This window comes from Diadema antillarum, unplaced genomic scaffold (genome assembly GCF_040938485.1).
Source record: "Diadema antillarum isolate AM-2024a unplaced genomic scaffold, OU_Dant_1.0 seq00000423_RagTag, whole genome shotgun sequence".
Lineage (NCBI taxonomy): Eukaryota > Metazoa > Echinodermata > Echinoidea > Diadematoida > Diadematidae > Diadema > Diadema antillarum.
The window spans coordinates 544,565-568,749 of NW_027271406.1; the positions used below are offsets into that span (position 1 = coordinate 544,565).

Below are 24,185 nucleotides of genomic sequence, written 5' to 3' on the forward strand. Positions count from 1 at the left end.
TTTTATCGACGTGAAAGTCCCACTCGTTTAAGGTAGCAGTTTATTTTGATGTAGATTATCATTGAACAATTTGCCTATAAAATGGTATAATTTAAATAAACTTCTTGTATTAATTCTCTTCACTGAATATCATGAACGCGACTGAACCCGAGTGAGCGGAGCGAGCGAGGGGGGAGGGGAGAGTGTGGGAGGGGGGTGTCCCCCCTCCCACGGTAAGAACTTTTTGCATTTTGATGTTGCAAATGGTGCAATTTGATGCATGTTTTTGCGTGTTTTAACGAGTTGAAACAGTCCCACTTGTTTAAGGTTGCAGTATATTTTGATGTAGGTTATCATTGAACAATTTGCCTATAATATGGCATGATTTAAATACACTTCAGGGCTTTTTACACTTGTGTTTCTTAACCCCGGACTTTCTCTGACCCAGGACTATCGTTAGTCCCGTACCAATTTTTCAGCTTTTTACACACTCGCCAATTAGTCCCGTACTATCTCTTGTCCGGGGCTAAGGAGAAAACTGACCTTTTCACACTCGTATTTCTTAGCCCCGGACTTTCCAAACCACATGAATATTCATAATTACGCTGTGTACTGTACACGTACACGCACGCACCGGCAGCACTTGATTACCTCGTTTCTGATTGGTCAGTGAGGGTCGGAGTTCGTCTCCGTCGCTTAGCCCAGGATTATTTTTTCGTTCTGTTTACACTCACTTGCTTGGCACCGCAATTGCGGTGCTAGCACCGCAATTGCGGTGCTAACCCCTGCTATTTTGCAGGGCCAGAGAGTACCGTACTATCGGTGGGGCTAGCCCACTTTGGCAAAAACGAGTGTAAACAGAAAGTGGGCTAAGGATAGTCCCGTACCAACGGTGGGGCTAAGGCCCCCCCTTAGCCCCACCGTTGGTCCGGGGCTAAGCAAAATTTTACAAGTGTAAAAAGCCCTTTCTTGTATTAATTCTTTTCACTGAATATCATGAACGCGACTGAACCCGAGCGAGCGGAGCGAGCGAGGGGGGGGGGGGGGGAGGGCGTGGGAGGGGGGTCAGTGAGAACTTTTTGCATTTTGACGTTGCAAATGGTGCAATTTGATGCATGTTTTTGCGCGTTTTATCGACGTGAAACAGTAACACTTGTTTAAGGTAGCAGTATATTTTGATGTAGGTTATCATTGAACAATTTGCCTATAAAATGGTATCATTTAAATAATCTTCTTGTATTAATTCTTTTCACTGAATATCATGAACGCGACTGAACCCGAGCGAGCGGAGCGAGCGAAGGGGGAGGGGAGGGTGTGGGAGGGGGGTTTCCCCCCTCCCATGGTGAGAACTTTTTGCATTTTGATGTTGCAAATGGTGCAATTTGATGCATGTTTTTGCGCGTTTTATCGACGTGAAACAGTCCCACTTGTTTAAGGTTGCAGTATATTTTAGTGTAGATTATTATTGAACAATTTGCCTATAAAATGGTATCATTTAAATAATCTTCTTGTATTAAACAATTCTTACACTGAATATCATGAACGCTGTCTGTTCAGCAATCAAACAGAAAAAGCACAGGGTGTAGATAGGGGCATATCCCCTCCCACACGAAGGTGATTTTGCGTTTTCAGACCTGAAATTCAGCGATCATGTGTAAATTTTTGGTGCAATACTTTTTCATCGAAGTGAAATCACGGAATTTAGCTCTTATTCCGAATGTACACCATCTGTATGTATAAAGTCTAGTGAGGTAGAGCTTAGGGGAAGGGGGATTCCCCCTCCCGCTCGCGGAATTTTTGCGTTTTTAGAATTGAAATAAAGCGACCTGGGCATAGCCACAGTCTTTTTCTATGCATGGCGGAAGGGGGGGGGGGGGGAGGGGCGGGCGAGCAGGGAGAAGGCGTGGGCGAGTGTTATCTCCACCCTTCTCTTCCGATGGAGCTTTTGCCTTTTTAAGGTTGAAATTGAGATATCTCGTATACGCATATTTGATGGAACCAACATTTGGGAAATCAAAAAAAAAACAAAAAACAAAAACTGATGGGGCGGGGGGACTGAGGGAGGAAAGGGTCGATTAAAAGGGGAAATTCCCCTTATATATGAGGGAACCTTGAGTTTTTCGGAATATAAGTGATAAGTCTTGTGCACTCAGAATTATTCATATTTTTTTTTTAAATCTAAAAAGTGTACTAAGCTAGGGAAAGAGGCACAGAGGGGGAGGGTTTGGGAGGGGGATACCCCCTCCCAAGCACGAGAAATTTTGCATATTTTGAATTGAAATTCAACGATCTGGTGCACACTTTGAGTGAAATATTCAAAAAATATCTTATTTGATGAAAGGTTCAAAAGGAGACCCGCTTCATGTGCATGCATACAATATACACGCATTTTTTTTTTCGCCTCCCAAATCCCCGGTCCAAATCTTAGGGGGGGCGACCGCCCCCATCGCCCCCCCTGGCTACGCCAGTGGTCATGCACTTACGGAGAACCTTCTAATGTGGGGTGATTGAACAATAGGTGTTAGGAAGTTTGACCAAATAATTATGATAAAGTGCTTCTATATTTCACTTGGAATTCTCCTATTGCCTGCCACACAATAACAAAAAACAAAACAAAAACACAACAACAGGTTTATATTCACTTAAATCTGTTACAATATCTCTTTACCACTAATCCCTTTCCCCAAAAAGTACATGTATGTTCCTTTTCTCACATTAGTGTTTTATTGGGCATTCATGCATGCTGTCGTTGTAAGAATCCATTGATTCTGCTTTGACCATAAGTGATTTGAATCCCTGTGACAGTCACGTATCAATGCAAAATTTTGTTTAATGCCTGGAGTGTGTTTTACCTGCAGATTGTACAGACAGATCGTCTCAGGGTACAGTCCGATGGTTCACTGACCATTTGCAACACAACGGAGTCTGATGAGGGAGACTACACATGTGTGGTGGACAACAAATATGGCTATGAGACCAAGAGGACACAGCTGTTTGTTAGAAGTAAGTGTCATAATGTCTGTTTGTGAATTGACCTGCCTACTCTTTCTAAAAGTTCTTGTGTGTTTGTGCGTGTGTGTGTGTGTGTGTGTGTGTGTGTGTGTGTCTGTCTGTCTGTCTGTCTACGTGTGCTTGTGATACAAGTGTACGTGACAATCGTCTTGGCAGCAAGGCACTGCAGATGGACTGGGTTGAAATTCTGTACAATCAGACTATAGAGATTGATATGTCGCAGAAAGTCCAAATGCATTTCAAATGTGATATGTATAGGTATTTAAATATGGAATGCGAGGAGAATATGGGAAACCATTAAAACTGCATGATAAATACATCATCTTGAGAAGCATGTATTCATTATCCCTTGAATACTCCTGCACATGATTGTCTTGTCTTTGCAAGATGGAATCCAGTAGTTGTGATTTTCATGTATTCACAATAAAAATAAGTTGTTTTTTTGGCTTCCCTTTTCATGTTTTTCCCAAAAGTTGCCTGATCTGAAGCATTTCTCTCTCCATGTAAAATGTATGTTTTTATTGGAAAATTAAACTTTCATTTTTTGTCCTGATTCCTGTTACATCTCTGTTTTGTTACTTTATTACTGTTATGAACCAACTCAAGTAAATTTGTCTTGCTCAAGACATATGCATGTATATGCGTGTGATGTTTTTCCATCAGGGCGAACACAGTTTGCAGCCAGTCCAAGCAATGTCACCGTATTAGTTGGTGGACCCGTATTCCTCCCCTGCGTTGTGACCCCTGACCCTGACTTGGAGACGACCATTACTTGGGAGACGCCCAGACACCAGAGACTGATGGATGGAGCTGATGGATCCATCTATATCGCCATGGTAACAGAGGATGATGAGGGGATGTATACATGTGTTGCTCAGACCGATTTGGACAGAGTGTCTACATCTGCCTATGTCAAAGTTACAGGTATTACCTTCTCTTGTTTTGGGTTTAGTTTCAATTCCTCTTCAAATTCAGAAACACTTGTTAGGTCAAGTGTCTGTACAAATGAGGTTTGAATAAGGCATCAAATTATTCAGTGAGTTTAATAAGTGACTTAAATCCAGTTGTATGACAGTTGATTGATTAGCATCTGACATAGTGAGCTCTTCATTAAGCTGGATAAAGACAAGATATACGTGTATTATGTGTCACAACTACGGATAATTTGAGAAGGGTTGTATGCATTGCATTTAATCCATGAAATCTATCCATAATTCTGCTTGATTTCAGAACCCCCTCAATTGTGTGGCAATGGCAATCTAGACCCGGAAGAAGATTGTGATCCAGGCCCACATAATGCCTCCAGCCCTGACCCTTGCTGTGGAGCGGACTGCCGTTGGCGGCCAGACATAGAGTGCAGGTACTTGCTCATAAAATTGCACAGACAGTATGAAAGCTGAGCCTCTCATCTCTCAGGTTGGTCAAGCAAATGGTTTTGCAGATTTTCCACAAGGTCAAGCTTGACCACCACAAGTTCGTTGATAACTGCCTTGTGGCAGTGTTTCAGTTCAAATTTTCATACCTATGTAAAAAGTCGTTTCGGAAAGAAATTCAATCATTTAGTAATTAATCAATATTCATACATTGTCTGGTTGGTAAAACATGCAATGGAAACCTTATGATGCAAATCACAATTTGTAAAGCTTGAATAAGAACATGAGATTTTCATCTGGAAGGAGAGACACTGTAAAGAGCATGAGGAACGTCTTAACAAGAAGAAGTTTCCAAGAATGTCAGGAGATGGAAGTATGTCTAAAGTTGAGATGGCATGAGATACAGAATGATGGTAATCTCATTCATGGTGTAGAGGTTTTGGAGAGAGGTTGTCACAGGGCAGTTGTATCTCACAAGTCTTCATCACTATACTGCCTAAATTCCTCATCTCATTACATGCATGTACGTTCTTTAAAGGGAGGAGTCAGCCTGCTGTAACAACTGTCAGCTCCAACCTCACACCGTGCTCTGCGAAGACATTCCGGAGGAACACTCGGAGTGTCGGCTGGCAGCGTACTGCAGCGGCTCACTGCCAGAGTGCCCCGCTCCTCTTCAAATGCCTGATGGAAGCCCTTGCAGAAATGGGTGGGGATTATTATTATTGTTATTATTATCATTGTTATTATTTCTATTATTATTATCATTATCATTATTTTCATTATTGTTATAATTATTATTGTTATTATTATTATTATTATTATTATTATTATTATTATTATTATTATTATTATTATTATTATTGTTATTGTTATTATTATCATCATTATTATTATTGTTGTTGTTATTGTTATTATTATTTTCACTATTGTTATAATTATAATTATAATTGTTGTTGTTGTTGTTATTATTATTATTATTACTATTGTCATTATTATTATTTTTTTTTGAGGACTTTGGGAAGACATTTTCCATCACAAATCCACAGATCTACACTCAAGGAGCATAGGAAATCTCGCTGAGTATTCGACTGAAAGAGACCATTCCGATTTGATGAAGGGGTATTATTAGAAGAAAACGAATAGAAAGAAACAGAATGAACCAACAGCAGAAGACCAAGTCAAATAATCGGATCTGTGCTGAAGGCTATTAAATCAAAGTTGAGGATGTAAACGCTCTGATGAAGAAAGCATTTCATTCAGACATTTTGTCCTCATAATGGTATGGCATATAGCATTTAGACAAAGTTAAAACTGAACTTGATACAGAACAAAAAGTGCATCAATACCAGAAACAGATGTATTCAGATTAAACACACTATCTTTAATAAAGTGCTTCAATTACTGTCAGATTATATTTTTTCTACTTTAAAGTGCAAACAAATACATAATACAAAGCTCTTTCAGAATGATTCATTGAAGTGATGAAGTAAAATAATTATAATTTTTTTGTTTATATGTTGCTTTCTTTTGTTCTAGTGGCCAGTGTGTGGATGGAGAATGTCGCCCATTCTGTGAGCTGTATGGACTCGAGTCTTGCCAGTGTTCGGAAGGTTAGATATTTGTTTATATATTTTTTTAAAAATTATTTTCTTTGTTTATACAGGGTGGCCCCATCAGTAATCAAGTACAGTTTTCCAAAGGCCCCTGTAAACAAACATCTGTAAAACATCTGTAAACAAACAAACAAACAAACAAACAAACAAACAGATATCTGAGCTAGTCTTAGATCATTACTCTGTCATGTACCTATGGTTCTTCTTGCGTGTGTAGGTGTATGATTCTATTTGGTTAGCTGTCATTGGACATCAGAATGTTGCAAAACATATTGTTATGGTCAAATACAGAGTACTGCATCATCGTAGAAGCCTTTGAATCAAACTGAGGCTCACCTGCCAAATATTTTTACAGGACGTAAATACTCTAGTTTAGATAAGAGGGGTACTCTGAAATCTGATTATGTTAATTGTAGAATTACACCATCAGTCAGTAATGCTTGCCAGCTCTCCATATATGCACAACATTGTCTTTTATCCCTTGAGTCTATATGGTAGATCATAAATATTCATGAACAGAACAGGATCTTATGCATATTCATGATCAACTCTTTTCATGGCTCTTGAATACAGTTGGATCCTCCTGCCTGCAATGCTGTTTATACAACAGTGAATGCAAACCATACAGTAGCTCCACCAGTGGAAGCCCAACCCCTCTACAAGACGACCTGCCCTGTGGAGATGGTGGTGTGTGCAGCCAGGTCAGTCAACACACACCCCACTATTTTCCTTTGTCGTGCATTTAGTCTGGTCATTAGTTCATGATGTGACACAAGCATGTTCGATTGACATTCTGACAGGAGGAGGGGGAGGTGTGTCTTGTTGCACACTCAAGAGTAATCCAACCCTGGAGTTAATGTTCATATTGTTCTCTACTTATGTGCCTATAAAATAAATTGTAGTACCAGTGTTTTCACATCTTATGCTGATGATGAGGTCAGTTTTGTGCCAGATTTGGTTTTGGAGCAGTTGAGATGATTTTTGGCTTGTCTCTCGAAGAAATTACTTGAACACTTAATATAAGTAACACCATCAGACATGATTCTGAGAAGTATTTTTTTTTTTTTAAGGAGCATGGCCTTTTGTTCACCAGCTTTTATCTCATCCCCACTGTCAATTTTTACCTCTAAAGCATTGTGAATCATGATTGATTTGAGAAAAAAAAAAGTCAAATGATTAGCACAGATATTGGAGACATGCAGTAAGTGGCTTTCACAAGAATCATTGTTGTGCATTGATGAATGCATTGAGGCAACATGTTGCTATTACAGGGAGTTTGCACTGGGGAACAGACAACTCCAAGACCACCCACTACAACATCTAAGCCACTCACGACAACACTTGAGCCAACCACAACACCTCTGGTAACAACTGTAACTACGGCAAGCACAGCAGCAACGACTGAAGCCATCATTGGTAAGTTGACTGTAATACATACTGTGTCATAAAACCTCTCTCAGATGATGGTGTCAAAAAGCTATTTCAGTAGAAAGTAGTAGACTATGGCTGAATCATACTGAAAATGTCAAGGAAAGCATTGGTTAGGTTTTGCTGATATTAGGAAGCATGTCATTGTAAGATCCCATTCTGATGACTACTCGACTGTTGTGACAAAGTATAATGTGTACTCTGTAATGATCTGGAAATATGCTCGATTTCAGTCTTCATGACTGCAACCTTGCAATTTACTTGGCTTATTTGCTCTGTTGTTATAAATTCAATCTCCTTTTTCCCAGAGAGGATGCCTAATGCCCCAAGAGAAGTGACCCTTACATCTCTGTCCTCGCCCCTGGATGTCCAGCTGTCATGGTCAAGCGACCCCGAGGACCACATCGAGCAATTTGAAGTTGAGACACAGACACCATATTCCCGCAATAGTTGGTCAATGTTGACCTCTGTCCCCGGCAACCAGACCACGGCACGGGTCACCCTCTTCCCTTACATCAGCTATCAGTTCCGGGTCACGGCGGTCAACGGGATGGGGCGGTCCCAACCAGGGGAGACGACGGGTGTGTACTACACCCCTCCTGGTAGGCCCATCAGTAACCCCAAAAATGTCACTGTGGTTGGGAAGAACGGACAGCTTGAGGTGCAGTGGCAGGTGAGAATGCCGGTTGCAAAGCATTTTTTATGATCTTGACTCAAAAACTCAGTTTCGATTGTTTTGTTTGGTTGTAGCTACATATATTGGGTCATGCTGGTCATCACATACATTCTTTTCAGTTTAGGAGTAGTTTGAGTTGTAGCCTTGTGTTGGTACAGAGAAAGACCAGTACTGAAATGCAGTGATGGACAGGATGGCGATTTGTCATATATAAGTGAGATGTCATTAAAAAAAAATTACATGCACTTGAGAAATACACTTTCCAGATAGATAGATAAAAGGTTTACAAGAACAAGGATGGTATCATTGGTCATACGGTTCTGAGACCCTTAACAAGTTGTTTCGAGGCAACATTATTGGAACAATAAATATTATGAGTCTTTAGTCAGTGTGGCATGTCAGGCATTTTTCTTATTCTTCATGTGCATTGACAGAATATGTGACAATTATATTTAGAAAACCAGATGGTAATATTTCACCTCACAAATGATTCTGTGTACTCATCCTTATTCATTAGCTGTGTATATGTGTGTGTGTGTGTATGTGTTTGTGATAATTAACATGAGGTAATTCAGGTAATCATATTGCTCACAATATTACTTAATGGTAGAAATATACCCCTTTGCTAACAGGAAGCAGATGCTTCATGTCTTGAATCTATGAGAATGACCACGTATATGAGCCAGTGGGTTAAATGTGATATACATGGCCTCTTTATCCACTCCCAGCCTACCAGACCCGAGGAGCACGGTGCCCCCTTCTTCTCCTACACCATCCGCTGGCGCCTACTGGGCAGCCAGACCTGGCAGGAGAAGGAGGTGAGTATGTTCCATCACAGCTTTATCATCCCAGCCAGCAGTGAGGACGAAGCCTACCAGGTGATGGTCCAGTCCATCAACGCCGTAGGACCAGGACCCGAACCAGATATCGTCACGTATGTCTCTGAGCTGCAGCTGGAGAGAATTGGTAAGCGCATGTCATGCTAGAATTTAAACTTTTTCTTCATAGTGTTTCGAATATTTCACATTTGTATAAACAGGATGGTGGGCTGCATGGCTCAGTTGCTAGCAAGTCTGCCTAACGCTTATTAGACAAATCCCCTTGAAGTAAATAGCAAGTTTGCTGAAGAAGTTAGACTGTTTTGCGATGCATATTTTATTTTTCTACATATATTTTGTGATGAACGATCCCCCTATTTCCAAGTTCAAAAGGCGCTTATATTCTCTGAAGGAAAAATTGTTGGTTTGTGGTATGTCTATGTCTATGTCTATGTCTTTGTCTATGTTTATTTTATCAGTTGTTTTCAAAGTGCTAGACCTCATTGTAAGGTTTTGCAATGTTTTTAAACAAAGTATGGCTCTATGTTGCTTCAGATGGTAACTTGGTAGATGTTTTACACTTTTCAATAAGTTCACATGACAAAATAGTTATTCAAAGATTCAAATATTTTGATAAGAAGGCAACTTGGAGATGTCATCAGCATTTAAAGGGACTGTGGATGCAAAGCTGAAGAAGTTTTCATGATTTCTGGGTGTGTAATCCATCCTTTCGATTATAGTTTGGTCTACATTTGACAAATGCAACCCCATTGTTAATGCTCCTGTGAGGGAAAAGCTGGGGAAAATTGAGAGTTTGGGTTGTCATTCATGTTCATGTAAAGTGATTCACTGCATGAGCATCTTCATTTGCTCATAACAATGAACACTTGTCTACCAAGCATGGAAGGAATGTTTTGGGGAAAAAACATAGGTCCTGTATTATACATATCATGTCTTATACCTCGCAATGCATTGTTTTATTTCAGAGTAAATGAAAGAAACCACCATTAGAAAAAAAATATGCCCAGAAGAGATAGAAGCTAGAAACTCTCTGATCTTTCACTGTTAAGGTCTGAGCATGTGATCTTAACATTTGTCACATGATGATAAGATTCCAAATGCCACCCTGAGATAAAGTTTGGTAAAATTTAGGGAGACATTCTTTGAGATGAGGACTACTATTTCCTGCAATAAAAACCTTATCGTAAAACAAGATTCCTATAACTAGAGTTATTCTAACTTTAGCCTCCTTGAGGACAGCTACAACGATACCTCCTAAAGCATACCTAGTCATGATCAGGAGACCCCCAGAGATGACCAGAGTTCTGGTAGGAAGTCGACTCTCCCTCCCCTGTGAGGTGGACAGCTACCCAGAGCCTCGCATCGAGTGGTACTTTAATGGTCAGCAGGTCAGTTGACTGCAAGTCGCAACCTTGATTGATCTGATCAGAAATCCTTGCACATTGAAAAGAATTGTTTTCTATTTGTTATTTGGACAGAAAATAATCCAGTATTTCTGAAGTATTTTCAAATCAAATTTTTGTCCTTGAAGGAAAATGTGCAAGTTACACATTCCAAGTGGAGTTAAATGCACCTACATGATTTGTGTAAAAATGAATTGATATGCTTGCTCATGTTTGTCATTCATTGATTTAATAGAATTTTCGTTGAAATGCTAACTATTTATGATGAGAAGTGTCTGGTCTTGAACTCCAAATTCATGAATATTCTGTAATCATGTGTTACAAAGAGAAGAGAAGCAGAAACAAAGGTCAACTTTTGCTCACTCACATGGATGATGATTTTATCGCAGATGATATTCTAAATCCAAGTGTCATTGCATACATCTATGTCATGCAAAAGATTCTTTGTATGGTACCCCAAAATACTGCTTATTTAACTTCAATGTTATTAAGAGCATTGTGCTATGTCAGACTTTCTTACTGATAGTCTGTCCTTGTTTTTGTTTTTTTAAGTAACTCTCTTGTCCTATTTTTCTAAAGGTTGTGGAAGAAGATAATCGAGAGATAGAGGCGAATGGTCAGCTGGTCATTGACCCCGCTGACCTCTCAAACACAGGACGCTACGAGTGTCGTGTGATGAACTTCTTAGCAGAACAGGTGGAGATTGTAGCCAGTGAGGTGTCTGTACTCGGTAGGTCATCATCATCCTAAATTTCTCTTTTCATAAACCACTCTGTTATTGGGTATGTTGGTTAAAGCTATGTAGCAATTATTGCAAAGCATTTCTACGACATAGGTTTCAATCATGTCATGCTCTGGGTCCCGTTTCATAAAACTTGGTATCGGTGACAACTGCCACATTGAACTATGACAAATTTGCTCTCAGCCAATCAGATGCAGGGACTTCAGTAGCTTGTAACAGCTATCACAACTTGTCACTGATAACAAGTTTTATGAAACGGGGCCCTGATGCACAGTCCTGTCAGCGGCTTCTGTGTAACAGACACTGTTAAAGTGGAATTTTTTGCGGTCTTGAAATTTTCACGCATTTCGCGCAAACAAACACTGCGCAAAAATAAAAGTTCGCCAGTATTTTTGCTTGCTACCGTATATGTTCCAACAGTTGCTCTCTTGATTGTGCGGAATTAAGAACATGTGAAACTCTTCTTACTCCACCGAGCGTGAAAAATTAGTCATGCGAAAATATCCACTTTTACAGTAGTCTATATTACAGTGTTTCAGAGGAAGGGATATGTACACATTGATTTTCAGATGATAAATTGTTTTGTGGTGAGAGATAACTGGTTCCATCTCATGAGGTTTCTTTTGAGCCATTGGTTTATGAAGACTTTGGATGCCTTTGAAAGAGAAAACAAAGGAATTAAAGTGATTGCCTGAAGCATACTGTGTGTCCTAAGATGCTTCATTATTTCACCAGTCTCTGCTGTCCTACAAAAAAGCAAAGAAAAGTCTGTCTTATGAACTTTAAAAGTGAAGAACCTCATTAGTAAATTTCTTTTCTGCGTGTTCTTGCGTTTCTTTGAAATCAGTGAGCGGCACTGAATGTATTTTCAACCATGATATGTTCCTCTTCCTGTGGAATCCACCATTATTGTTCTAATCACTTACTCTCCCCCCGCCCCCCAATCTTGCTCACACCACTCCTCATGGTCCCTGCTCTGTGCAGCTCCAATGCTAGCCTTCACTATCAGGCCACCACCCTCTTCAAGAGCATGGGTAGGAGACCCAGTGGAGTTGCCCTGTGTGGCCGAGGGCTTCCCACAGCACTCTGTTGTCTGGAGGTTCCAGGGTAACGAGGTAACACCCTCGTAGTTTGGCTTCAGCACCTTTTTAACCCATTGCTTATTGGAAACAGCTGTGCTATGCATTAAATCTATTGACAGTCACTATAGATTGGGGGTAAGAAGATTAATCCAAACATTTGTTGTTATTGTTAACTGTAAGCAACATGCAGGTGTAACAAGTAATGTAGTGTAGAGTTCATTATTAGAGTGTGTATTACAGTCCTTATCAAATGTTGTTCTACTTTCATTTTGGTCACCAAGGATCATATTATGGTTGCATTGTACACATCAGGAAAATATAAAGATGTTCTTTTAACATTAGACTGTGGACTTTTCCCTTAAGAATTGTAGTTTCCTGAATCAAAGGCAGTTTACCTCTTAAGCTTAGATGTAGAAACATGCCCAATTGTAGGGCTGAAAGATATCATTTGGTAGAAAATGTCCTGAAATATATAAAGCAGTATTTAATGGTGTTTCAGAGGAGGGAAGAAAGTGAGCCAAATGTGATAGTGTATATACATGACCACAAGTTTTCACTCTTAAAAGAAAAAAACATATCTTTGTGTATTCCAATCCTGTTACCATGGCAACAGATTGCATATGGCGCAAATATCTACATGGCAGAGAATAAATCCATCATCATACCGGAGGTGGACAAGACGCAGCAGGGCCTATACCAGTGCATCATCTTCAATGGTCTCCATAACGTCAAGATGGCCGACAGTGAGCTCTTGGTCAGAGGTAAGTGGGGTGTATAGAGGGGGGCAAGCTGATTTTTGGGCATGTTAATGAAAATACTTACTCAGTTTTTGTTTTTTGTCTTCTTTTTTTTTTTCATTTGAGCCTGTACCTGAAGTTAAACAATGTAAATGTAAACACGTGGTCACTGTCAAACACCACTGATATAAAAGAACAAGCTCAAAAACAGAGGGTAATATGATTTTAATGTATATGATATAATTTATGCATATATATATATATATATATATATATATGAAGAGTTTGTTCACAAAAACCGATAAGTCCATATTTGCCAAATGGAGATATTTGCGATTAAAGGTCAGGAAAAATAAAGAGAATAATAAGAAAATATTTGCTTCTTTTGACCATAACTTCAAAAATGTACCTTTATATGTAGTGATCATTATGTCATTTAAAAGGTATTATTTTGTACTTTATGACAGAGACCGTACTTTAAAATCTACAAAAATGGACTTATCGGTTTTTGCGAACAAACCCTTCATATATATATATGTATATAAATGTATATAAATATACATATAAACCTCATTTGATGACTGCTTGATCCTTAGTAAATAGTTTTTGCTGCCTAGCAGTCAGCTAGTGGTTTTTCAAGGTGCACTATCTAAAGCGTATCTTGCATGATTCTGTAGTTGTGGGTTATTGTTCATTGTGTATTGCATTTGTCTATCTATTTTGGCACATTGTGAAATGATACTTTATATAATTCTGTTTTCTGTGACCGGGAGCGCAGCATCTTCATTTCAATGCCCTCATCTAGCGTACATATCTAAACCGGTTAAGGTTGGACTGATTTTGCTACAACACGCATTTTTCTTAGACACTTGCCCGCGTATACTCTATACTTGTCGTCAGTGGGTTAAAATCAAGTGGGATGCGGTATATAAAACAAATATTGACTGCTTTCATGGCATATACTCTAAACTTGTCCTCAATGGGTTAAAATCAAGTGGGATGTGGTATATAAAACAAATATTGACTGCTTTCTCTCAGGCCATAGTTAAAACTATCACCCTTGGTGATTTCTTTGGGCAAATAGTTCTAATCATGTCTCTTAAAGCAGTCAATTTTTGTATGATATACTGCAAAACATAAAGAGGAGGGCCCTATGGTCATTTTTTTACTATTCTTTTATTTTTTTATTTTTAATACATGCAGTCACTATTTCACATTATTGTCATTTCCTGTATCCAGAGCCACTGGACGTGAGCACCACAGTGACCGGAGCGTTTGCCACGCCAGGCTCCAACATCTCCCTGCCCTGCCAGATCATCACTGACATGCCCCTCGAGGCTTCCTACTGGACTCGGAACGGAGAGATAGTTTACTTCAATAATCTGTACCAGACATCAACAGACTTCAGCATCCCGATTCCCATTGTCACCAGGGAGGATGGGGGGAATTACACGTGTGTGGCCGAGACTGCATTGAGTGTCAAGAATGTCTCGATGCAGCTGCTCGTTCAGAGTAAGTTTGCTTCTTTTCTATACCCCAGGGCAAAAATCAGATTTTGCAGCTATCTTCTCCATCTGTCAATCAAAATCACTCAAGTACGCAAATACGCACAAAAATATTTCACACTGCCACAGTGTAATTTCAAAGTTGCCACCCACTAATACCATGCTAATTATAATTTTTTTCATAACCATTAGTTTTTTAACAAAAAACAAAAATATCTTTTACAGTTTTAAAAAAGCATTTAGAATTATTATGATAGTAATGATAGAAGAGTTTTAAGTGGAAATAATCACAGTCTTGAAATATGTGCAGGATAAAACTTGTCATGACTAGACTTACATACTTGACACATCACAAGGTTTGGACCATTTGACAAGAAATGAACACTAACCTAACAAATTTTATAGTAATTGAGATGAAAGTGTAATATGTCTTTTACCATTTTTTTTTTCTGGTGTGGTTTTGCTCTAATAAGGTTTAAATTTTCTGGGTACCCCTCAGATACTATCAGTTGCGTATATGTTTTGGAGATGGAGTACATTTAAAACAACTGACCCTTTTTATCTCAAAGAGGAATTTGTAGTATTGACACATCATTTTTAGCTCTACCAACTTGTATGATTAACCTGTATTGAATGAGATGCTATTTAACCTGCATATTTTGCAAGTATAACATTTTGCATTTGCTACATCGTACATCTAAGACACCATCACAATTGTTTGAATTTTCAGTGAAGAAACAAGTGAGAAATAGATAGTATTGCTTTCAGAAGAATACTTTGAGATTTTTTCCCTCTTGGAGGCAATTGATATACAAGAAATTATTTTGAAAGTTGTCTATATTTTGGCAAAAATGCTGCCAAATTCATGAAGGTAAAAGCTCTGCAAAATATACTGTGTACATTTATGGTATGTGGTGTGTGAAAAGAATGAGCAAATATAGGCACCAGCACAATCAAGGTGTATCAAACATCAGTCAGTTTTTCTACACCAAATTTCTGGAATAGGTGTAGATTATCGGTCTGTTGTTTTTATTCTAGAGTCCAATTTGTAACTTTCCACACGAGTGATGCACATGCATTCTTGTCTGTATTCATGTGCGTCTGCAAAACAAAACAAAACAAAAACAAAAAAGAACAACAACATATTACTATGTGGCCCAACTATAAATATTTCTATAATCAATACGTATGTGCCAATACATGTGATGTCATAATTACATGCTGGGACCATCCTTTGTCTTATTTGACTCCAGCCCTACCTGATGCACCCTCTGGGGTAACCACCTACCCTGTGGAGCCCCCTACCAAGAGGGGTGTGTCCTTCGACGCCCCCTTTGATGGCAACTCTCCAATCTCAGCCTACCTGCTGGAGTACAGCAGCCCAGAGGCTGAAGTGCCCTGGAAAGTGGCCAAGAACATCACAGGCGGAGACGGGCGTGGCCTTGATACCGAGATCACGGTGCCCCCATTCTATGGCTTTTACGTGAGAGTGCGTGCTGTGAATGAGTTCGGCCTGTCCGAGCCTAGTGAGACTGCAGGGCCATTTCACCTCCCCTCCACGCCTCCGCTGAAGAATCCTGCAGTGATCAGGGCTAATGTGTCAGATGATGGACGGCAAATCAATATAAGTTGGGAGGTAATTTGTAACAAAAACAGTTCACTTTATCTGGTTGAATGCATACCATTTATCTAGTCATACATGCACTACACGCGCAGTTACATATGACCTGCCACCACCAAACCTGATAAAGTTAGAGACATTTTAAAGCCAGGTAATAGTTCAAACTTTATTTGTGATTTGGCAGAAAAACAAGATGTTTGCTATATGATGCTTATAAATCAAGAAGTATATATCCAGACTATTTTCTGTCTGACTTTCATAGACCAAGGATGGCTTGGAATTCTGTAACATTTCAATTTTTGTGAAGCATGTGACTACCAACTGTGTTTTCATTGATTGATACCTTGCACTCCCATCGGATTATAATGAACACGTTTATACAAAATTTCGGTTACAATGAAGTAAAAATTCAGGCCGCAAAATTATCCGCTCTTTGTTCTTTATTGTTTATTTGTTCGGTATGCTTGTATAACAAAATCTTGATATAAGGAAAGATAATTGCCAGTCCCTAGTACTTCGTTATAATGGGAGTCCACTGTAGCATGCATATGGCTATTAACCTGTTGAGGACGGACTGATTTTGCTACAACTCGCATTTCCCATAGACACCTGCCCGAGTATACTCGGGACTCATCCTCAGCTGGTTAATTTGTATGCTTATGACTGCATCCAAAATTTCAAAGTTGACTTTATAATAACTAAACTCATCTGGTGGCCAGCTTTTTCATTGTGTCTGTAATAAGTTTTGGAAAATAAAATAAGCAAAATTACAATAAGAATCCATTTATAATAAAGTAAGAAAGTATGCATTTGACTTGTATATTGAAATTTTGTTACGATGGGTCACATTTAAAAAGGAGAATGGCCAAGAATATGAGAGAACAAGTAATGTTCATGAAACTTTTATCAGCCCAAGAGTTGTCCTAACTGTGTTTAGGCTGTACTACATGAACGTCTGTTTGAATTATGGCATAGATGCCACAGACTGCAGTGCTCGGTATGTTTTCAGTTAAAAGAGCATTATCTCTTGGATAGATAGCCAAATGCATGATGAATTATCACCTGTATGTGTGAATTGGTCCACACCACTGATTTACCAAAATTATCAAACTTTTTGTCACAGTCCAAATTGTGGTATTGCGTAATGATAGCAAATGTAGATTTGAAAACAAATTCTTCTCATGTTTGGAATAGCTGACCATGACTTAACACTTTCTGCAATTACTTTTGATCAGCCGCTGAAAAAGTCAGAACTGAATGGACCAGGGTTCTACTACATCGTGGAGTGGAGCGGTGCCAACCAACTGACCACAGAGATGCAGACCCTCGTTGACTACCGGCAGATGGCGGCGACGCTGGACGCAGACCCGGAGCTGATGCCGTACGACATCCGAATTCAGGCAGGCAATGAGCTGGGGCTGGCTCCCATGCCAGAGACGCTGACAGTTGGTATTGAGAGGAAGGGTGAGTGCAATGCCATTGGCTTTAAAAAGTAATGTCTGTTGACAGTTAAGGCAATGATATAAGAAGAGCTGTTATAGCTCATGAATCAGATACAGGCTATCAGTGTTGACATTTTGATCTTTAGTCCAATGGAAGAAGCATTATTATTATTATTATTATTGTTGTTATTATTATTATTATTATTATTATTATTATTATTATTATTATTATTATTATCATTATTATTGTTATTATTATTATTATTATTATTATTATTATTATTATTATTATTATTATTGTTATTGTTATTATTATTATTATTATTGTTATTGATGATTGTGATGATGATGGTGATGATGTTGATGATGATAATGATGATGATATTGTTATTATTATTGTTATCATTATTATCATCATCATCATCATCACCACCATCAACATCATCACCATCATCATCACCATCATTATCATGATTATTACTGTCATTGTTTTTGCCGATGTTTTTTTTAAATGTTATCATCATGCTAATTATGATGCTTAGCATTTATTCACCCATTGAAAGATATAAATACATGTACTCGGTGTTATAAAGGAAGTTTGACATGGTACAACAGATCAGATATAGATACAAGATACAAAGGAATAATTGTAGCAGAGAATAGTATGAAAATAAATGGGCCAGGACTCACAAAAGTGAAGTTCATCACTACTGCCCTGAATTATCTGAGTTCTTATGTGTTTTTCACTTTTCTTGCTATTGCATTAAAAAAAAATCCTCATTGTCTTGTCATTTAGAGGGAATTTATAATGTGCTGACCCTATAGGTACTTGCTAATAAGCATATTATTTACTTCTTTTTTGACTTCATCATGAAATACATTCAAACTCAGACACAAAACTCAATAACAGATGACCCGAGTACCTGTTTTCTCTTAATTTCAGGCTGGGCAATACCCAATGCTCCAGTTTTAAGAGGTGTGGATATTATTTCTTCGATGTCAATCAATGTCACATGGTATCCAGTACCACCCAGGCCGTCATACGGAAACATCTATGGGTACACTGTGAGTCAAAAACTTGTCTTCTCATCACTTGTATAAAAACAAAGAAAAACCTGCTCGAGTTAGAGAGAATATGTTGATGGGATAAAACAGTGAGTCCACAAGAGATGTTTGTGTGGAAGCACTGCTGCGATATGCATATGTAGTCATATAGCAGCTTTAGATTATATGAGTGATCATCTGTGGAAGTCAATTTGTTGCACAGCAATAAGCAAAATTAGAGTACATGGAATGAAAAGTTAACTGGATTATAAATTAAAAAGTTTGGGTGCTGTAATGCATTCATTTATTGATCAACCAGTCTGGATTATTATCATTATTATTATTTTTTTTAATCTGTATATCTCTGCAATTTCTTTTATATCGCTTATGCATTGTAGATTTTCCACCTATTGCCACATGTATTGCTGCATATATTTTTGTATTACAGTATGCATGTCTTTCTCTTTATCTACCCCATCTCTCCCCCCTCTCTCTCTCTCTCTCTCTCTCTCTCCATCTCTCCCCCATATTACTATATGTCTCCCTATTATGTTCTCTCACTTTCTTATATAATACTCTGTCTCACTCTCCTTTCACTCATCTATTTCACACATATATTTCACACATATATTTCACTCATATATTTCACACATATATTTCACACATATATTTCACACATATATTTCACACATATATTTCACTCATATATTTCACACATATATTTCACTCATATATTTCACTCATATATTTCACTCGGATATTTCACTATGTTTGACTTTTTGCTGGCTAGGTGATAGTGCAGCCAATAGATGGCTCCCAGTTGATGAGACCTCTGGACTGCCTCTCAACGGTCACCCACTGTGAGATCGACGGAGTGCACGGTGGCAGCCGGTACAGGGTGACCGTCAGGGCCAGTGGGGACGGGGGCCAGGGATACAGCTCTTTACCCATGGATGTTCTGATACCAGCGGACTGTGAGTTCTCAGACAGAAGTGGGTGGGGATGGTAGGGGGGCAGGGATGAGGAGGACAGGTGATTATAATGTAAATATGGCCATGGGCAAATTAGGATTCCATGATATGTGCATGAAACTGCATACGGCATATATTTTGTGGGGTTTTTATTTTCACAAATTTCACAAGATGGGTCCTCTTTGCGAATTGAGCATGCAAAAATGTTGGCTCTAATCTCAAAATGAATGCAACATGCACATGTTAGTTACTCTTTTGATTACTCTACCCCATGAAGACAGATTTGACCACTTGCAAAATTGTTAGGAAGTCTAGGTTGACTCGCACAAATTCAAATTCCCTGAATATGATTAGTTGCTGTATGCAGTAGCTCATAAGATGCATTATATTTGTGCAGGTGAGAGCAATGTTAGGAGTTGGCTGTAGAAACTGCTTGTCTGTGGAATTGAGGTAGACAAATTTACCTCTGTACATTTCATTATGATGGTCAGTAGAATGAAACCTATACATGTAACAGTGCACTCCCTCCATTTTCTTGGGGACTGTTCTGACCATCAGGCAGCCAGCTTCTGAAACACCCTTCTCAATTTCATGCATCTGGGTAGTAGAAGTAGTGTATTTGAGAAATATGCTATTCAGAGACACAGTGCTGTATGAGGGTTTGAATTCTTAACCTTCTGATTGGATGTGAACGTGCGGTGGACCCTGACAGCTTCACCATTGTGCTTTTACAAGGCGATCCAATGTCTTTTAACCTGTCGAAGACGAGTCACGAGTACTTAATAGGCAAGTGTCTATGGGAAATGCATGTTGGAGAAAAATCAGCCAGTCCTCAAGGGGTTAACTTTTTCTAGGATTTATTTGTCTTTGGACCAGCCATGAAATGCTGGTAATTGTCTAGCTAAGGTCTCAGGGAAAATTAATTCATCACAACAGCATTGGTCATGGAAGCAAATGTTAAGCTGTTAACTGGTGAGCATGGCAAAATTATTACTTCTCAGGTTGGCAATGCAAAATTATATGGTAGAATATGATTGTCTATATCATACCATCATCGCGACTATAAAGCCAAAAATTCTGTAAAAGAATTCCGATTGGATGAAAGTTGCTGAACAGAGAGACTTGGAGTGATGGAGAAAAAAGTTGACAAACATAGAACCAGAAGATACTGTTATCCTATTACCACTGAAATAGAAATACCAGTGACTATTGAAAGAAGATGTAGATGATTGTGGTATTGTCATATGTTTTGTGATGTTTGTTGATAGTGCCATCTGTGGTGACCAAGATGAAGGTGAGGGCGTGGTCTCGGACGATGCTCATCAAATGGAATCAGCCCGACAGTGGGGATGTGGAGGGATATGTCGTCATGTACAAAGAAAGTGAGTGTACCTGTGCTTGTAGTTCGATGGTGTTATGCAGATATATCAAATGAACCAAGAGAACTGATCATATTTCAGATGAATTTCACAGTGATTGCATCTAAAGCATCCTGTACTAACAGGGGAGCTTAAGTTTGATTTGAAATTCTGAGAAAGATAGCTACTCACTGAAAGAGGACACACTTACTAAATGTAATGAGTGGAGGAGATTGTAAAATAGCGTATTGAAGGCTCCATAATATGCAAACATTGGCTTCTTGTATGTATTGTTCCTCCTGTGGTGTAAAGGAGAAGAATCTTCTTTGAGGATTCAGAAGCTTACACTGAGAAACTGGTCTAATCAGTGAAATACACACACTTTCAACTATTTTACAGACCTTTGAGAATTGCAGCGTTGCAATCCAAAGTTCAGGCCCATTCCGGTGCCTATGTGTACTTGCTTCTAATGTACATGTTTCAAAAAGCCACTACTTAGCTGCATATTATTTTCAGTGCAATATATGTGAAGTGCATGTGTACACATATCTGGCTCTGAAATTCTGAATCCACAGGCAACACAGAGGGGCCCGCTATGGAGGAGTTGGTTGCTGTCTCACCGGAGCTGAGCTTAAAAATTGGTGGCCTCACGCCCGGTACAAGATATGATGTCTCAGTAGCTGCTTACAATGAGGCAGGGCGGGGCGAATCACAATCTGTCTTCCTCACTACTCGGTTGCTAAGTGAGTGAATTTTTTTTTTTTTTTTTTTGGGGGGGGGGTAACCTCTGGCGTCTATTAGGGCACTATCAGAATTTATCATACATGTGCTTCTATATGACTCCAGTTGCAAGAGTATGCTGAACGAAGCAAAACATATTTTGATATTTTCTCATTAACTCTATAATTTCTCTTACTCACGTCTTTCACCATATTTCTCAATTTAAATCACATTGATACTAATTCAAATTAAACTTTCTGACGAGGCTATCAATGACTGATTTCATATCACTTTACATATTCATGATAATGTTCAGTGGGGTCATGTAATTACCACTTAAACTTCTTGCATCGTTAACCTCAAATAATCCAGAACTCTTTGACGTCATATCCATTTTACTCATCATCTTACTAAAGTTTTCCAATCCAGTAAAAATATACTAATTGTCATAAAGGATCATCCCTCATAATCTAGCCTAACTGGTCTGATAACTTTGACATAGTCATATCTTTACTTTTTATGCTGACAAACATTATTCAGATTGCATCCCCATGCGACATTCATAACATTGACTTCCTGTAATCTTCATCTTATTCTTTGTTCAGAGACAAAGCGATCTCGTGTATGAGGAGACGTCTCCTGTAACCTCCGACCAAGGAAGTTATTTTTGTTTCTGTAATTCAAGAGAGCGAGTGCAGAGCCAACTCCTGAAATATCGAAGCCGATGACGGAAAGAGTCTTGATATGCTCAGTGACTGTTTCAGACATGCCCCTTGCAAGGAGCGGTCTCTTCTTCAGTGCCGCTGCTTATTCGGCAAATGCCTTATTGTCTTATAAACAAGGACTTTGATCTTGCTTAAGAGGTTTTCCTTGACAATAGATTTGCATCCTCATCAAGAGTAAGAAGGGACTCTTCTTCGAATGTGATAAGATGAATGAAAATCCTGATTATAAAAACAAGTAAAATCAAATAATTTTAATGTTTCTGATGTGATTTTTTTCACCTGCATGAAAGGCACTCTTAGAACTTGGTGCATTGGTGGATAAATTCACCAAAAGGGAAGAGGGAGAGAAGTAAGTACTGATTTGCATTGATGTCAACCATTATATGAAATGGGAATATCAACATAAAGAAAAACATTGTTTTGTGTATGGAAACAAAACCAAAAATCTTCGGTCTTCCTTAATAGCTTCATATCAGCACATATGAGGGCAGAGGTTCTCAATTTGTTCAACATCATTTCATGCTCATGCATTTTCACTCATTACCCTTTAGCACATGCAATATGCAACTACATCGTTTAAATTATTACCGAATTATTACTGAATCATCTGTTAACATATTTATAACGTTACATAATCCTCAAAACTGCACGTTAAACAATGAGCATCAGAGGGGACAAAAATTCTTACTTTCACAGAGTGGTTGAAAAAAAAAGAATGAGGAAAATATTGTACATAGCATACGTAGCAAATTACTTTGTTGCATCCATCATGCACATTTCAATCACAGACTAAATCTGCTTCAAATCGCATCATCCCTCACTTTGGAATATTGGTCATACTACTGATGTGTTTAACACAGCAAGGTCAACTGCATGCTGTAAGTGTACTATTTATCTGATTTTTTTTACATTTGCTGTACATGTATTTAGTTTTCTGCTTTAGACATGATGCTTACGAAACGATGACAGATAATATTTGTGTCAGTATGCATTTGACAATGCCTGTTCTATGCAGTATGTATGGAAAGTTATTTTTATTTTTGAAGCACAAAAAAGTGTCAACCTGTACAGAGTTTTTCATGGTAATGGCTCCTTCTTATCTGATGAAAAAATCTATGGAAGGCATTTTGTAAAGAATGGTCTGATTAATCAACATTTCCAGTGATCATTGAGTGTCTTGGTTGCATGTGATCTATAGGATTCAATGTTTAAAACTGATTCTTGGTTTTAAGAATAGTAATATGCTCTTGCCTTGTTGTGTGTGTTTTGGTTTGACTTATTAGATGTGTAATAGACAAAAATATCTGACATAATCCCATTGCCTTCTGAGGGATAACTTCGCATATCAAGGTGTGTCCCTTTACTTGAAGACTCGATCAGTACCATGGGGGTACCATGGAGTGGTAAGGCTGGTCCAGCTAGGATATATTCAAGAATCCCTGTCACGAATCGCGTACAGGTTTATCACTGATCTCTATGTGAGTACATACACAGTTGAAGAGTCTGGGCTAGAGTCAACAGTTACCGATGAGTGTAGGTTTCGATGCACTAAATCGCTGATGGGCAACTCTATTCTAGCAGGCGTGCTCAGTTCGTAAGTTTCACATGAATGAAGATCAATTCCATTGGACCACCCATGTTACCCCGTGCTATGGGTCTTTAAGGACCGTGAGCAGTGGCAGCTAACTGCTGGAGTGTTAAGAGAGTTTATGTTCCTTCTTCCCTCCATGGGAGAAAAAAAATGAGGCAGACTTGTTGTAGGTGTATATGATATGTGGTTAATTTGGAAAAAATCATGGTTTGTGAAATAATTTCTCTGCCGCTCTTGTTTCCTGTACAAATGTAGTGTCATATAGAAAGAGTGCACCTTTGAGCATGATGTATAGGTTAGATATACATTTGTACACCATATCAA

General features: G+C 38.7%; 1 protein-coding gene across 1 annotated transcript in view; it reads left to right on the top strand.

Annotated features, from left to right (window-relative positions):
* Positions 1-22,305, top strand: part of LOC139732457 (uncharacterized) — a 102,034-nt gene extending 79,729 nt beyond the window's left edge. Inside the window, exons 22-42 of the mRNA XM_071643320.1 lie at positions 2,838-2,982; positions 3,655-3,915; positions 4,222-4,351; positions 4,903-5,070; positions 5,901-5,974; positions 6,551-6,678; positions 7,249-7,393; positions 7,714-8,078; positions 8,810-9,047; positions 10,160-10,308; positions 10,903-11,053; positions 12,050-12,180; positions 12,761-12,908; positions 14,124-14,396; positions 15,643-16,025; positions 17,246-17,474; positions 18,396-18,517; positions 19,287-19,470; positions 20,736-20,849; positions 21,401-21,568; positions 22,151-22,305. Coding sequence (XP_071499421.1) covers positions 2,838-2,982; positions 3,655-3,915; positions 4,222-4,351; positions 4,903-5,070; positions 5,901-5,974; positions 6,551-6,678; positions 7,249-7,393; positions 7,714-8,078; positions 8,810-9,047; positions 10,160-10,308; positions 10,903-11,053; positions 12,050-12,180; positions 12,761-12,908; positions 14,124-14,396; positions 15,643-16,025; positions 17,246-17,474; positions 18,396-18,517; positions 19,287-19,470; positions 20,736-20,849; positions 21,401-21,568; positions 22,151-22,173 — 3,729 coding nt within the window. The 3' untranslated portion in view covers positions 22,174-22,305. The remainder of the gene's footprint in view (positions 1-2,837; positions 2,983-3,654; positions 3,916-4,221; positions 4,352-4,902; positions 5,071-5,900; positions 5,975-6,550; positions 6,679-7,248; positions 7,394-7,713; positions 8,079-8,809; positions 9,048-10,159; positions 10,309-10,902; positions 11,054-12,049; positions 12,181-12,760; positions 12,909-14,123; positions 14,397-15,642; positions 16,026-17,245; positions 17,475-18,395; positions 18,518-19,286; positions 19,471-20,735; positions 20,850-21,400; positions 21,569-22,150) is intronic.
* Positions 22,306-24,185: the final 1,880 nt, after the last annotated feature.